General features: G+C 50.8%; 1 protein-coding gene across 1 annotated transcript; it reads left to right on the top strand.

Moving 5' to 3' along the window:
* Window positions 1-2,216: 2,216 nt before the first annotated feature.
* On the top strand, window positions 2,217-13,207 carry LOC142917806 (protein Wnt-5b-like). The gene is made up of 7 exons (XM_076062162.1): window positions 2,217-2,385; window positions 3,355-3,463; window positions 4,918-5,156; window positions 5,921-6,252; window positions 7,228-7,344; window positions 8,608-8,917; window positions 12,575-13,207. The coding sequence occupies exons 2-7, from the start codon at window positions 3,378-3,380 to the stop codon at window positions 12,667-12,669; spliced, it is 1,179 nt and encodes a 392-aa protein (XP_075918277.1). The 5' UTR covers window positions 2,217-2,385; window positions 3,355-3,377; the 3' UTR covers window positions 12,670-13,207.
* Window positions 13,208-14,548: the final 1,341 nt, after the last annotated feature.

Below are 14,548 nucleotides of genomic sequence, written 5' to 3'. Positions count from 1 at the left end.
CCCCCCAAGCCTCTACAATCAGCGGTGCAGATTTGTTGTGTGGTAACACCGCAGTGCCGCTGCAATGCCAGCGCTTTTAAAGCGTAGGCCGATCAATGATTTTACTTTCGTCGGAGGATGTCTCTGTTTAAGACAACATCATGGTTTATAATGGCTGCTGTGAATTATACGAAGCATTTCTGAACGGTTTAACACGTAGCAGGCTGTAACGAACATTATCATCCACGAGAGGTTTTTGTGGGGTCAGATCGCGTACAAATATAAATGTTGTGTCGTTAAAACCCGCCACCACCCGACACAGCCAACCAGTAAGGGTTGTCACATGAACAGAACGTGGCCGATTCGTCACTAGCACAGCACGAGTGTGTAGTGTAGTGTATAGTGTAGTGTATATTAGTGTATAGTGTAGTGTATAGGGTAGTGTATATTAGTTTATAGTGTAGTGTATATTAGTGTATAGTGTAGTGTATAGTGTAGTGTGTACTAGTGTATAGCGCAGTGTATAGTGTAGTGTATAGTAGTGTATAGTGTAGTGTATAGTGTAGTGTATAGTGTAGTGTATAGTGTAGTGTATAATAGTGCAGTGTATAGTGTAGTGTATAGTAGTGTATATTAGTGTATAGTGTAGTGTATATTAGTGTATAGTGTAGTGTATAGTGTAGTGTATAGTAGTGTATAGTGTAGTGTATTGTGTAGTGTATATTAGTGTATAGTGTCGTGTATGTCAGTGTATAGTGCAGTGTATAGTGTAGTGTATAGTAGTGTATAGTGTAGTGTATAGTGTAGTGTATATTAGTGCATAGTGTAGTGTATAGTGTAGTGTATAGTGTAGTGTATAGTGTAGTGTATATTGGTGTATAGTAGTGTATAGTAGTGTATAGTGTAGTGTATAGTAGTGTATAGTGTAGTGTATATTAGTGTATAGTGTAGTGTATAGTGTAGTGTAGTGTATATTAGTGTATAGTAGTGTAGTGTATAGTGTAGTGTATAGTGTAGTGTATAGTGTAGTATACTAGTACAGAACACCGGTTGTGTGTTGGACAGCCAAGCCACGACATTAACAAACTGAGTACCATGACGTTTCGCCATTAATCACAACGAGCTTCAGGTGACAGCTAGCCAGCTCTCCAACACACAACCGGCGTGCTGTACCAGTGACGAATTGGCCACGTTCTGTTTACGTGACAACCCTCACTGGTTGGCTGTCTCGGGTGGCGGCGGGTTCAACAACACAACATTTACACATTTACGCGATCTGACCCCAAAAAACCTCCGTTATTGATGAATTTGTTAACACATTCGCGGGCTTCCGTTGACTTCTGTTCTTCACCGTATGGCTCTGCCTTGAATAACTCACCCACGAGCGAGGAGGGCCTTTGACAGACCGCGCGGTGTTGTACGGTAGAGCGTAGTGACCCGTGAGAGTGCAGCGATCACTCAACATAGACGTTGGACTTCTTTCGCGCCGTACGTGGCAATCCAAACAATTCCTTACATGGGAAAAAAACCAATGAATAACGATTGAATGATTACCAATCTATTATATAATTACAATACCCGCTCCGCCTCAAATCACCGCACCAGACTGGGTTAAATGATGACGTCACCCTGCTGCTGCTCTATTTAAGACCGGGAGCAAGTGGAGAGGGCTTCACCATTCTGGCAAATCGCCCGTTGATACTGAATGTAATTACCAGCGAAACGTCGTACTACTCAAAAAATTTAAATGATGTTGATTCACTCTTCAACACACCGATTGGCTAAAGCAGTGAACTATTTGTCTTTTTTAAACGTGACACTTTTTTTACTGTTTGGCCGTGTCGGGTGGTGGAGAGTTAAAACACATTAAATAACACGATCTAACCCAAAAACCTTGATTGTGAATAATATTGGTCGCGAAAGCCTACGTGTTAAACTCAACATAAATAATATGTCGAGAAAACCACGTTTACGCATCTGCGTGAACGTGGACACAACGTTGCGGACATAACCCACCCCCCAAGTCTATCACTGTGGCAGTCAGAGTGATGGCGTTGGGGGCAGGGTGTCTCTTGATTGATGAGGAGCGAGGGACGCACGTGGGGAGGGGGGCAGGGCTTTGTGGAAAGTGGCTGCAGGTGTGTGTGGGATGAGATCATCTCGGGAGCACGTGGACTCGTGATGAGCACGCCGTGATGACTAATTTGACAAACAACAAGATCTATAAAAGGGCCCTCCGCTGACACTGCGGGGGTGTGGATTCCACTGCCTGCCTGCCCGCCTACCTGCCCGCCTGCCTGCCTGCCTACCCGCCTGCCTGCCTGCCCCACCTGCCTGCCCTGCCTTCCTGCCTGCCAGCCTACCTACCTGCCTGCCAGGCTGTGTACCTGCCTGTGCACCTGCCAGGTGAGACTGCCGACGACGGGGAAACTCGTCCACGGCCCGTGGAGCACGTCCCGAAGTGTCGCACCGTTTGCAATCGGAATGGCGCCACATTGCGGGCGAGTTTTTTTTCGTCTTCACGCGAAAGGATTTCGCTCCTTAGCCGCTTCGCCCCGAAGGGAGCGAGCGAGTGGTCAAACTTCCGGCCTTAAAAATATAAATCTGATGAACGTAGGTGGAGTCAATTCTTGACCCGATTTCAGTTCCCTCGCTCACGGCCAACGCCAGTGACGATTATCTGAACCGGTCCTGGGCCTCCCCTAGGTATACTCGGCCTCAAATGAGCACACCTGGTGCGATGGGTAGACCTCGCCACAGGGGAGACAAAGGCGGCCGAGCGTGGCGCCGCTACTCGCTAACGGTACTTGCCTCGACGGTCTAAGGCTTGCACGGGGGACCTTTGTCTTTGTGTGTGCGTGTGCAAGTGTTTCACGGTGGGGAGCATGAAACTCCCCGGCCCATCGCGCTCTTCAGACGATACCGGGGAGACTCATCATCCTCACATGCCCTCACCCCCCTCCACCAGCAGCCACGCTCCATTGAGACTACCGTAGTTTCAAGCATGTAACCCGCAGAAATTCAGATAGCCCGCACCTCCATATACCCCGCATGCATTCATAGATTTAACGTCGTTACCGCAGCTTAATTCCATCGTACCCACCAGAGTGACGGCAGTCGAGTTGGTCACGATCACTGTGGCTAGGAGATGTTAACTCCCTCGCCTGGTACGCAAGCGGTCGTGGGTTCGATCCCGCGTACCACGCGAGGTAATGAACATCTCCCAGCCACCATGGTGGTGATGATGATGATGAGCGAGACGTGAAAACTCAAAACATACGGCAGCGGGCATCGTCAGGGTCGAACCCACGACCTCTTGTGTACCAGGCGAGGGAGTTAACATCGTCACCACCGGGCCGCTTCTCTTCTGCGCAGCGCCGCTGACCACGAGGATTTCGATGGATCCCCTGCGACGTGTGGACTGGTTCCCGCTGGGGCTCTGCGCCTTGGCACAGCTGTGGGCAGTCGCCAGCGCCTCCTTGTGGTGACCGCAAGCCGCCGCCACTGCCGCTGTCTTCGTCCTCACTGCTGCGATGAGAGCTCACAAGTTTCGACGTCGATTTGAGCACCCTTCTTACCTTGCCTCTATTTTGCACACTCAATACGGTTGTTGTACGGGATTTTTTTTATCGTGTGCGTGTATATACATCACATATACAGTATCTAGCGCGGTATATTGGGGCACCATGGTGGCTAGGAGATGTTGACGACCTCGGCTGTTATGCAGGAGGTCGTGGGTTCAATCGCGACCTTGACACATGCCGTATATTTGGAGTTGCTATATTTTTCCCCGTGGTCGTCTTAAGAATTTTTATTCCGGGGTCCTCCGATTATTCCCTCCACATTTAGAAGCACGCGTTGAGAGTGTTTGCCTACTGCTGTAAGTGTCAGCGTGATGATCGCCAGGTCGCCGCTGAGGAAAGAGTCACTTGGCTCGGCCGGGGTCTTGCGCGCTAAAAGACAATCGCTTGTTTCCCATCCTGCGCCCATGTAGCGTCCTCCTCCGGCGTGCGGCACGCACACGCACAGTCGGAGACGATGCAGTCGCAGGAGGCACCGTCTCTTATTTCCGTTACACCAACTCCGGCCTCTCTCTCTCGACCACGCTGCCGTACAGCCGCGGCCCAGACACGACCCTGAACCGCGTTGCGTCGACCGAGACGACCAACCGCTGTCCGGCCGCACAATTACCGGTGAAGGCGACAATGAGAAGAAGAGTCCATTCCCAGTACCGGCAGCCCGGAGCGCTCTCACCGCTGCTTTTATATTGCCCCTGGCCCCTGGCCTGGCCTGGCCCCGCCCCTGGCCCTGCCCTGGCCCCGCCCCTGGCCCCACCTCCCTTCTCAAACCAACCAGAGGGTTCCAGGGGCCTCCCTCCCTGTGAGGTCTTCCGTGACCCTTGCCCCGGTTCCTCCGCCCTGCCGGCACGCAGCGGCCGTGTGTAGACTCTCGACGGCGTGAGTGCACTTGCTGTCCACAGCAGTTGCCGCCGCTGGACAGCGGTCGGCGCTGTGTCACTACACAACTTCAGAGAAGAATAACTCGTGTGTGTGTGTGTACATCGTGTAATATTCAAATTTACAAACCTGTAGAAATTCCACAGATATTTGCTCTATTTAACTTTTTATCATGTAGCACTTTTTCAGGAGAGGCCTGGCTATCGCACTTTATAGCTCAAGAAAGTGGCCGATATCATCATCACGTGCTGATTTATAGCAGCAGCCAAATCACTCCAAACGCGTAGAGACGTTGATTCTAAACCAGAGGGACCTGGAGATGAATCCACGCAACCACGGGGAGAGACATGCAAACTCAAAACGTACATGCAGCAGCAGGCATTTTTTAAGGGGTTGGGATCGAACCCACAACTGCCTGCGTACCAGGCGAGGTAGTCAACATCCCCCGGCCACCGTGACTTCCGCCCCCATCCCTCTGCAGGTCGCTCGCACTGTGGGCCCCCAACTTTGACCCCTCCGAGTATCGGCCGCTGTGCATTTGGGTGCCGGGGCTGTCTCCCGCACAGCGCAGAATATGCCTGCGGCACCGGGACCACGTGGCGCACGTGGCCGAGGGCGTCCACCTGGCGCTGTCCGAGTGCCGGCACCAGTTCCAGGGCAAACGGTGGAACTGCACCGTGCCTAGCGCGGAGGACGCACTGGACCTCGTGGCCGAGTCGGGTAAGGGGTCAGAGCGAGCCCGCCACATCCACTCGCACCTAAGGTGCCCGACCGCTTCCCCGAGACACGCACACAGAAGCTTTTTTTGGGGGGGAAAGGGGGTGGGGTCGCCCACCTCCCACCCCTACGCGACTCTGCTTCGGAGTTCCCGCGTTCCTCCTCCAGGGGTTTCCCCCTCCCCTACGCGACTCTGCTTCGCAGAGTTCCCGTCCTCGGGCAGCAGGAGATGTCCGCGGGCGGCCCAAGCGGCCGCCCCGTTATCCCGATGGCAACCGCCTTCGCTCTGGGCCAGTGCCAGGCTGCGGCTCGCTCGCTTCACTGCTCCTGACGCTCCTGGCACGCCTCTTGGGGGTCCCGGACGTCCCACCGGCCCTAGTTCGCTCCCCAGGTCGGCCGCTGTAAAAGCAGCGATCGTAATACCCGTCACCTGATCGTTTCCCTGTCCCGAGATATATTCCGCGGAGTTGGAGACGGCGCTCGGCTCCTACCCGCGGCGACGATCCCCCTGGTCCCCACTCGTGTCGGTCCTTGAGGGTGGGAGCTCTCCCCAGCCGCTCGTGCTGCTGCCGCTTCTGAGCTGCGCGCCCCCACGCCGCCGATTCGGGGGCTCTCCTTTCGCAGGGCTGCGGAGCCCATTGTTCGGTCCCCGGGCAAATCCCGTGAGAGGGGTCTGTCTCTAAATAGGCGACGTTTTCCCTACCACCTGCTTGGCGTGTTCTCCCCCAAAACCCCTTCCCACACCGGTCTGGCCGCACCGTCTCCAGCTGACGGGGCGGGCTTCACGCACGACGCCCCCCTGGGAGTCTCCCCAGGCTCGCGCGAGGCCGCGTTCGTCTCCGCCGTCACCGCTGCCGGAGTGGCCCACGTGGTGGCGCGCGCCTGCCGCCAGGGGGCCCTGCAGGGTGCTTGCTCCTGGGTCGTTCCCCACGCCATGAAGCTACCGCCGGATGCTCGGCGGGGCGGCTCCGGAGACGACGTCGAATACGGATACCAATTCGCCAAGTGGTTCGTGGATGCGGGCGATCACAATCGTGGCAGCGGGCAAGGAGGGGAGTCTTTGGCGATGAATTTGCACAACAACGAGGCCGGCCGGCTGGTGAGTGGGTGAACGGGTGGGTTGTGCATGTGTGTGTATTGTCATTAAAAAAACAAATGTAATGGAAAAAAGTTATTTTATGCGATCAATGCAAATTAGGTTCGGCTTTGTCGGCTCGGGTTGTATTACCAATCGTGATTGATGCAATGATTCTCGCTTTAACTTTCACCGGTTATATTCTTGGTTCTTTCGGTGAAGTCATGTAGAAGGGAAACAATAAAATAATAAAAAAATAAAAATATGAACATTAAAATTCTCACGACGTTTCGACTGCAACACAAACAATCATCATCAAAATTTGAAGAAAAAAACACAACTTTTTTCAAATTTTCTTGCTGTGGTTTTCACACCTGATGATTGCTTGTGTTGCAGTCGAAACATCGTGAGAATTGAATTGGCTTATATATTTATTTATTATTTCATTTTTCCCTTCTACGTGACTTTACCGAAAAAACCAAGAATATGAATCCCTGCAATCACGAAAGCTTTAAATCAAAATTTTACCGGTTTATGTTTCAAGTACAATAACGTCTGGTCGCAGGATACAGTTCTTACATTTAAGATTATTGTTATGCATGAATCTTGATTTGAAGCTTTCGCGACTGCAGGAATCCACACCCCTTTGGGTTCTTTCGGTAAAGTCATCACGGAGGTAGAAAAAATAAAACGTCCACGCTGCTTTGATCGCAACACCACAAAGCGGTCGTCTTTAGGGCGAAAAAGCATACCCCAGCAGTTGAACTGCTGGAGCAGCGAGAGAGCCGTTACACACAGCAAGAGGTGATGTTTGTGGCGAAGGGCACGCTGGGTCTGAGCTGGAAAGGAATTCCATCCCCGGACGCAGGCACAGGTGCCGTCGTGACGTCACCGCCACTTGTTAGCGAACGGCGGTTGGTAGTGGCGATTATGATGGTGGCGGTGAGTGTGGTGGTGGTGGTGGTGACGATGATGACGGTGGTGGTGGTGGTGCTGCAGGCGGTGTACAATCTGGCGTACATGGGCTGCAAGTGCCACGTGTTATTTGGCACCTGCATGCTGAAAATCTGCTGGCAGCAGCTCGCCGACTTTCGCAGCGTTGGGAACTTTCTGAAGGTGAGCTCACGGCTGCAGGTGATGAGACTGCACCCAGAGGAGGTGAGTGTGGGGTGGGAGTGACGAGGATGAAGCCTTCTAGATTTGAAGTTTCATGACCGCAAGGATATTTCGGTAAAGTCACGGAGGTAAAGAAAATAAAAAATAAAAATATTTAAAAAATCACGACGTTTCGATTGCAACACAAGCAATCGTCATCAGGTGTGACAACCACAGCAAGAAATTTTGCTGAAGTGGGAAAGAAGCCGGAGTCAAGGGGTTTATACTGGGCATGGTGGGGGTGGGGGAACCATCACGTCACCATACATAGCAGGCGTTACCAAAAAGATTTCCAAAATCTTAAAAACAAGCACAAGATCCAGGTCCGATTCAGTACAGTACACAACCCCTGATCTAATCCCATCTGTGAAGGATGTCATTCCTGACATGCAATACCCTGGAGTTTACAAACTGAGTTGCATTTGTTTCGATTGTTACATTGGGGAAATGAAATGTCATGTCTCAGACCGTATCCGCGAGATTTGAAATACGGCAGGACTAAATTTTCCGCCGTGGCTGATCACTGCTACAACGCCGTGGGCTCCCATGATATTGTTTTCTCCGAGACCAAAGTGCTCTGCAAGCCGTCTGGCTACCATCAAAGATTTGTTCATGAAGCCATCCAGATATACAAACACAGACATAACTTCAACCCAGAGGACAGATACAAACTGAGCAATCATTAAAATGTGTTATTAACCAAGTAAAATTGAACAGTTCATAGTTGTTCCCTCTTATTTACCGGATACTAGTTTATTTTACAGAGTTAATTACATCGTCAGCGCTTGGCAGTGCGGCTATTTTGTTGCGAGTGCCACCATCCGTGTTGGCGGCAATCGTTGTAGATGCGTGGCTCTCTCCCCACTGGCCCCTCTTCCTGCACCTACAGCCCCGCCCACTCCCCCCCCCCCTACCATGGCCAGTATAAACCCCTTGACTCCGGTTTCTCTCCCACTTCAGTAAAATGTTCTTGCTGTGGTTGTCACACCTGATGATGATTGCTTGTGTTGCAATCGAAACGTCGTGATTACAATTTTTTATCTTTTATTTTCTTTACCTACGTGACTTTACCGAAAGAACCAAGAGTGAGGATGAATCCATAGGAGGGTTACAGACGGGGGTGGGGGGTGGGGGAGGGGGGGGGTCCCTCACAGCTAAGGGAGCTCCCCGCATTCACTCAACAACCACCACATCCCCTGATGACGACGATTATGGTTGCCGCAGGAAAAGTACGACAGAAGTTCCGCCGTGCAGCTGGTAAGCCACAACGGTGGGGGCAGTGCCGGAGGCGCCAACGGCGGCAGGGGCGGCGCCGCCCGCTGGCCCCGCCGGCGTCTGGAGGCGGTGAACGAGCGGTTGACGGCGCCCACGGCGAGCGACCTGGTTCACGTGAACGCCAGCCCGGAGTATTGCGAGCGCGACGAGACTCACGGCGTCCCCGGCACGGTGGGGCCGCAGTACAGCATCACCTCGGAGGGGGCCACCGAGGGACGCTCCGTCACGTGCTGTGACAGAGGATACGACACCTCTCAAGGTGCACACCTCACCCCACCCACCCCCCCTCCCCTCCCCGAAAATAAACTAAAACTATTCATTAAAAAGCGGCAACTATTTCATATTACATAAAATCCGTGATCTAATCCCATCTGTGAAGGATGTCATTCCTGACCTGCAATGCCCTGGAGTCTACAAACGAAGTTGCACATGTGGTGATTGTTACGTTGGGTAAACGAAACATCACGTCTCTGACCAGATCCGCGAGCACAAGGCAGATCTGAAACGCTCCAAACATACAACAGCGGTCATTGTCAGAGTTGGGATTGAACCCACGACCCCTGCATATCAGGCGAGATAGTTAACATCTACTAGCCACCGTGATGATGATGAGACGCAGACTCCAAATATGCAGCAGCAGGGGCAGGCATCGAACCCACAACCTCTGATGTCTCTCTCTACATGTGTGTCACATTTCAGTGAAAGGACATTTTCGGAATTTTTCTAATCTGGTATCGAGCAAAAATGTACAACTCAAACGTAGCAGCATTTATTGTTGAAATTACGGACGGCCGAAACACGGAATTGGGAGCCCGCGATCTGAAACGGAGTCAGCCATTTTGATTCCGCTCAGCCACTCGGCTTTCCACAAATAAACCACGGTAAAAAAAATGATCTCGTCCAGGAGCGTGAACCGTTGGAACAAACTCCGGTCATCTTGGTAGCAACGGCTTTTTGGCTCGGCCATCGAACAAAGGCGGTGGTCACTGCATCATTGCGCAGCGCTCTCGGATGTGCTTCTGTGGCCGTCTGGAATGCTCTTCCGATATTAGAAGGCGCTTAGATTTAAAGCTCTTCTTTAGAAGCACTTTTAGTGTTTGCCCTTCCCCCGCACCTCCTGAGCATGGTTAGCTACGTACGGTGTGAAGAAGTTCAGCACGCACACTATACACTGCAATGCACGACTACACATCACACACTATACCAGTGGTTCTTAACCTTGTTGGAGGTACCAAACCCCACCAGTTTCATATGCGCATTCACCGAACCCCTCTTTAGTGAAAAATAAAATGTGATTTTTTTCAAATTCAAGACATAGATATATTTTTTACTGGTACACAAAATGAGCCGTGCATGAACATTACCTTGTTCAAAGAATAAAACCAACACAATGCATAAACTCACAACAAATTACATACCTGGAAATCAATGTGACTTCTGCTGTTGCCTTTGAGAGATCAGTTCAGATATGCGTGGCTTCACCTTGGCAAGTGCCACTCTCATGTCATTTTCACAGCAAAGTCTGTTCCTTTTCTTCGTTTTTATGTCCAGCATCCTCGAAAAGGATTGCTCACAAAGATATGTTGTAACAAATGGTATAAAAAATCCAGGGCTTTCTTAGCAATAACTGGATACTTGTTCATTTGTCGACACCAAAACGTTGAGAGCGTTGTTGTTCTGAAGAGTTGCTGTTGAACCTGGCTCTGCTGAATTTCAATGATTTCGTCGAGGAATTCATCATTGACATCTGCTGTTTCAACAGCAAACGTGAACGGCTGTCTCACCCATGCTGGATATGACTCTCTTGTAGGGAAATATCCGTCGAGAGACTTTGCAAGCTCATCTAAGTGCGTGGCAATTGTTTGCTTCAGTTCCGTGGATACAGAAATATCTCCGATTCCAGACACATCTTCGATCTTACTTGCACAGTCGTCCAGAAGCGGGAAGTTTGCGAAGTTATTGTTCTATGTTCGTCGTTTCCATAACGGTAGCTTTTTTTGAAAAGCCTTCAGGTGTTCTTCCGCTTCCATGATATTGACTCCACCACCCTGCATCTGCTGATTGAGATGATTGAGAGCTGCGAATATATCAGCCATGTACGCTAAAATGAGAATGAACTCAGGATTTTTGAAGCAATCTGCATGGCAGTGTTGGTGCTCTTGCAAAAACAGGGCTAATTCCACACGCATGGCAAAAACACGATTCAGCACCTGTCCCCGGGATAACCACCGAATATTAGAATGGAGCAGAAGTACCTCAAATTCAGAGCCCATTTCTTTACACAGCTCACTGAAGATGCGGTGCCTCAGAGCACTTTTTCGCACATAGTTCACACATTCCACCACAGTTTTTAATACTTCTGCCATTTTTGGAGGTAAGTTTTTTGTTGCCAACGCATGCCTGTGCAGAATACAATGCGTCACAATGATGTGTGGTGCATCGGCCTTTACTAGCGCACCAAAACCAGACTTTCTTCCCAGCATGACTGGAGCTCCGTCCGTACAAACTGCAGAAACCATATCCCATGAAAGATTGTTGTCTCTGAAGAAGTCATCCACAAGCTTCTTCACATCGGCTGCCTTCGTTGTTGTTGTAAGAGGCTTACAAAATAAAAACTCTTCTTTAATCATGTCGTCTTTCACATAGCGTACAAAAACAGCAAGCTGGCTTAGATCAGAAACGTCTGTGGTTTCGTCGAGTTGAAGGCTGAATTTTGCCGGGCTTGAAATCAGATCCGCGACTACTTGAGCCAAGATGTCTTTACTCATGTCTTCTATTCTGTCACTGATGGTGTCATTTGAAAGGGGAATTTGGGATAATTTACCTTCGGCCGCTGTTCCGAGTATCAGATTCGCCATCTTTAATGCAGCTGGTTTCACAAGTGTTTCACCAATGGTGTGTGGCTTGCCCTGCTTTGCGATCAGGTAAGCAACTTCGTACGATGCTGTCAGGATCGGTTTGTTAACAGGTACAAATCCAAGAGCAGGCAGAGAGGCCCTTTCATCGAATCTGGCTCTCTTCACCCTGAATTCAGCAAGTGTTGTGTTCTTTTATTCCCCGTCTCCATGCAGCTTCAAGAAGTGTTCCTTTAGTTTTGCCGGTGCAAGACTAGAGTTGCTCAACTTGGCGTTGCAAATCATGCAGATAGGACGCTCACTCCCATCACGTTCCGTGATACATGAGAATCCATGTTGTACATATTCGTCCGACCACTTTCTTCTTTTGCCCGACATAGTTAGTATGGATAAAATATTAAAGAAATCACACGATGTACGACAACAACAGTCACATGTTGACTACTGAGTACGCACTAAATTCCCCGCAGCGCTGATTGGCCAAGCAGTGTTGCATGATCATCTGCAGCCAGTGATGGCCAAGCGGGCCGTGTGTGTCATCACAAATTTACACAATAATTCAAGTGTGTCCGGACCTCCGTGGCGGGGGCTCTGCCGAACCCCTGAGATCGACTCACCGAACCCCTGGGGTTCGATCGAACCCAGGTTAAGAACCACTGCACTATACACTACGCTGCATGCTACACTATACAACTATACACCAATCTACACTATTCTACACTACTGTAATGTCCCTCGGAAAACTTGCCTTTGTTCTTTTTTTTATTAGGGCGCATCGTGCAGATAACATACTTTCATATCCTACGGTACTTCGCTATGACCAGCATATACAGCGCTTGGGCTAGGATAGAAACAAATACTTGGGCTAGGATAGAAACAAAAACTTGGGCTAGGACAGCCACCCAAGCAACGCCGGCACGGAGACGGCGGCGTCAACGGCGATCGCAAGATTGCGATGAAAAAAATCTCGCGGTCAAAAAAAAATATCTCGCGGTCAAAACGACGACGCTTCTCGCGTTCGTTTCGCACTCTCGCCCCGTGCTGTTCCCCCCCCCCCCCAGTCACGGTGGAGAAGCAATGCGGATGCAAGGAACAACTCCACTGGAACGTCGATTGCGAGCTGTGCCCATGGACCGATCAATTCTTGTGCAAGTAGCCTCAAGCCGCAGCCTAGGGGTGGCCTCGGCTGAAATCGGACTCCATCTGGTTTCAGCCCCAGGTCCTGCGGGTGTTTGGTGACCCCCACGAAGTTTGTTTGGGGCACCACGGCATCCAGCATGCCCATCGCTACGAGCCGCGTCACACTATACATTACACTACTACAAACGCTACACGTTGATACGCTACACTTCACTACCCTACTATACACTTGTCAACATCCGCACATGGTGAATTTCCACAATGCAGAAGCACCGTTGTTTTTGACCGTCACCACTTGAATGCGGTTAGTGACTAAGTGGCCTTGTTGTTCCTTTTAACTCCGTTCTTGTTAACGCCGCGTTTTGCCAAATGTTAGAAACATTCACTCGGCACACTGAGGGTTCACAGTGCGGTTCGGTGACCCCTACAAAGTTGTTTAGGGAGCCGCCCCTGCAGCATCCGTCATACCCTTCACTGAGCCGCGTTGCACTGTATACACTTCACGCTACACTTGTAGACAACCTTGCCTATAAAAGTAATTTTCTGTGTGTCTATCTGTGTGTGTGGACGTCGGGGATGCGTTCCTGAGTATCGAAACGGCGTTATACCGAAGCGATTGATAGTGTGATGGTGGTGGTGGTAGTGGTAGTAGTAGGTGGTGGTGGTAGTGGTGGTAGTAGTAAGTGGTGATGGTGGTAGTAGGTGGTGGTGGTGGAGGCGAAGGGGCTGAGAGGCGATGGATAACGAGAGAGGACGAACGGTGATGCTGTCAGCGACGTGAGTGTGGGGGTTGAGGCGACGCAAATCGGGTGGCGAGGTTAATAAAGTGACCACGTAATTTGCGAAGCGACGTTAAATCAGAGTATCACTGTAATTTCTGTGCGTTTTGGATCTCGATTAAGTCGGCTGTAGTGTTCATGATGGCGTATAGTGGTGCACTAGTTCTGCATTGATTGCAAATGATAACCAAGGGGGGGGGGGGGGAGAGTGGGCGTCATGATGGATACCGTAACGCTCTCCAGCAACGCCTTATCCCACTGGAACAGTTTCATTATCGATAAACTAGAATCGCGCAACATTCACGAGTTTCCCCTCCATCTGTCCACACGCGCAGGGGCGGAGCCATGATTTTGACTTTGGGGGGTTGCTGACTTCAACATTCTGCGATATCCAGTTTATGTTTTCCAATGGGCGCCACAAATGTATGAAACACATTTTATTGGATTTGAACGCGGAGTTTATTATTAGGTCGGAGCCGCTGACGTGGCCGATAAGTTCGAAAGGCTGCCGCTCAAGCAGCCTGCAGGGCAGCACACAGGGTGGCAGCACAAGGTGGCAGCCTGCAGGGCAGCACGAGGTGGTAGCCTGCAGGGCAGCACTAGGTGGCAGCCTGCAGGGCAGCACAAGATGGCAGCACAAGGTGGCAGCCTGCAGCATTTTGCAGCAGCCAGATATCGGGTTATCCCGATTACCGACTTTCCCAAAATTTCAGGGGGGGCTAAGCCCCCCCCCAGCCCCCCCCCCCTGTGGCTCTGCCCCTGCACGCGCGTGATGCCTCCCCAAATCGGTACATCAGATGACAGCAAAAATAACAACTGGGTGCGGAGTGTAAATGATGATAATTTAATTATCCAGGAAGTTACACAGAATGAGCAATGCCTGAATCCTTACCCTTGGGGTTCCTCTAGAAATGTCAAAAAGCCACTGAGAGTGGCCACGTGGAGGAGAGGCTGCTACTCTGTACAGAGCTGGACCGGTACCGCCTGGATCTCTGTGGCATTCGGGAGATCCAGTGGACTGGCTCTGACTCCAATCATCATGAGGGGTGCAGAGTCCTCCACTCAGGGCAGGAGAATGCCAAACAACAAGGAGTGGCTCTTATTCTGAAAAAAAGA

This window comes from Petromyzon marinus, unplaced genomic scaffold, assembly GCF_048934315.1.
Source record: "Petromyzon marinus isolate PM22_M1 ecotype Great Lakes invasive population unplaced genomic scaffold, UKy_Petmar_22M1.pri1.0 PM_G_Scaffold_53, whole genome shotgun sequence".
Taxonomy (NCBI): Eukaryota; Metazoa; Chordata; class Hyperoartia; order Petromyzontiformes; family Petromyzontidae; genus Petromyzon; species Petromyzon marinus.
Note: the sequence above shows the minus strand (reverse complement) of the source record. Positions and strands in the feature narration are given on the sequence as shown.

Excerpts from the sequence above, each read along its gene's own strand:
- LOC142917806 (XM_076062162.1), top strand. The coding sequence starts at position 3,378 with ATGGATCCCCTGCGACGTGTGGACTGGTTCCCGCTGGGGCTCTGCGCC. Across the intron at positions 5,157-5,920 it reads GGACCTCGTGGCCGAGTCGG|CTGACGGGGCGGGCTTCACG; the intron begins GTAAGGGGTCAG and ends CACCGTCTCCAG. Across the intron at positions 8,918-12,574 it reads AGGATACGACACCTCTCAAG|TCACGGTGGAGAAGCAATGC; the intron begins GTGCACACCTCA and ends CCCCCCCCCCAG.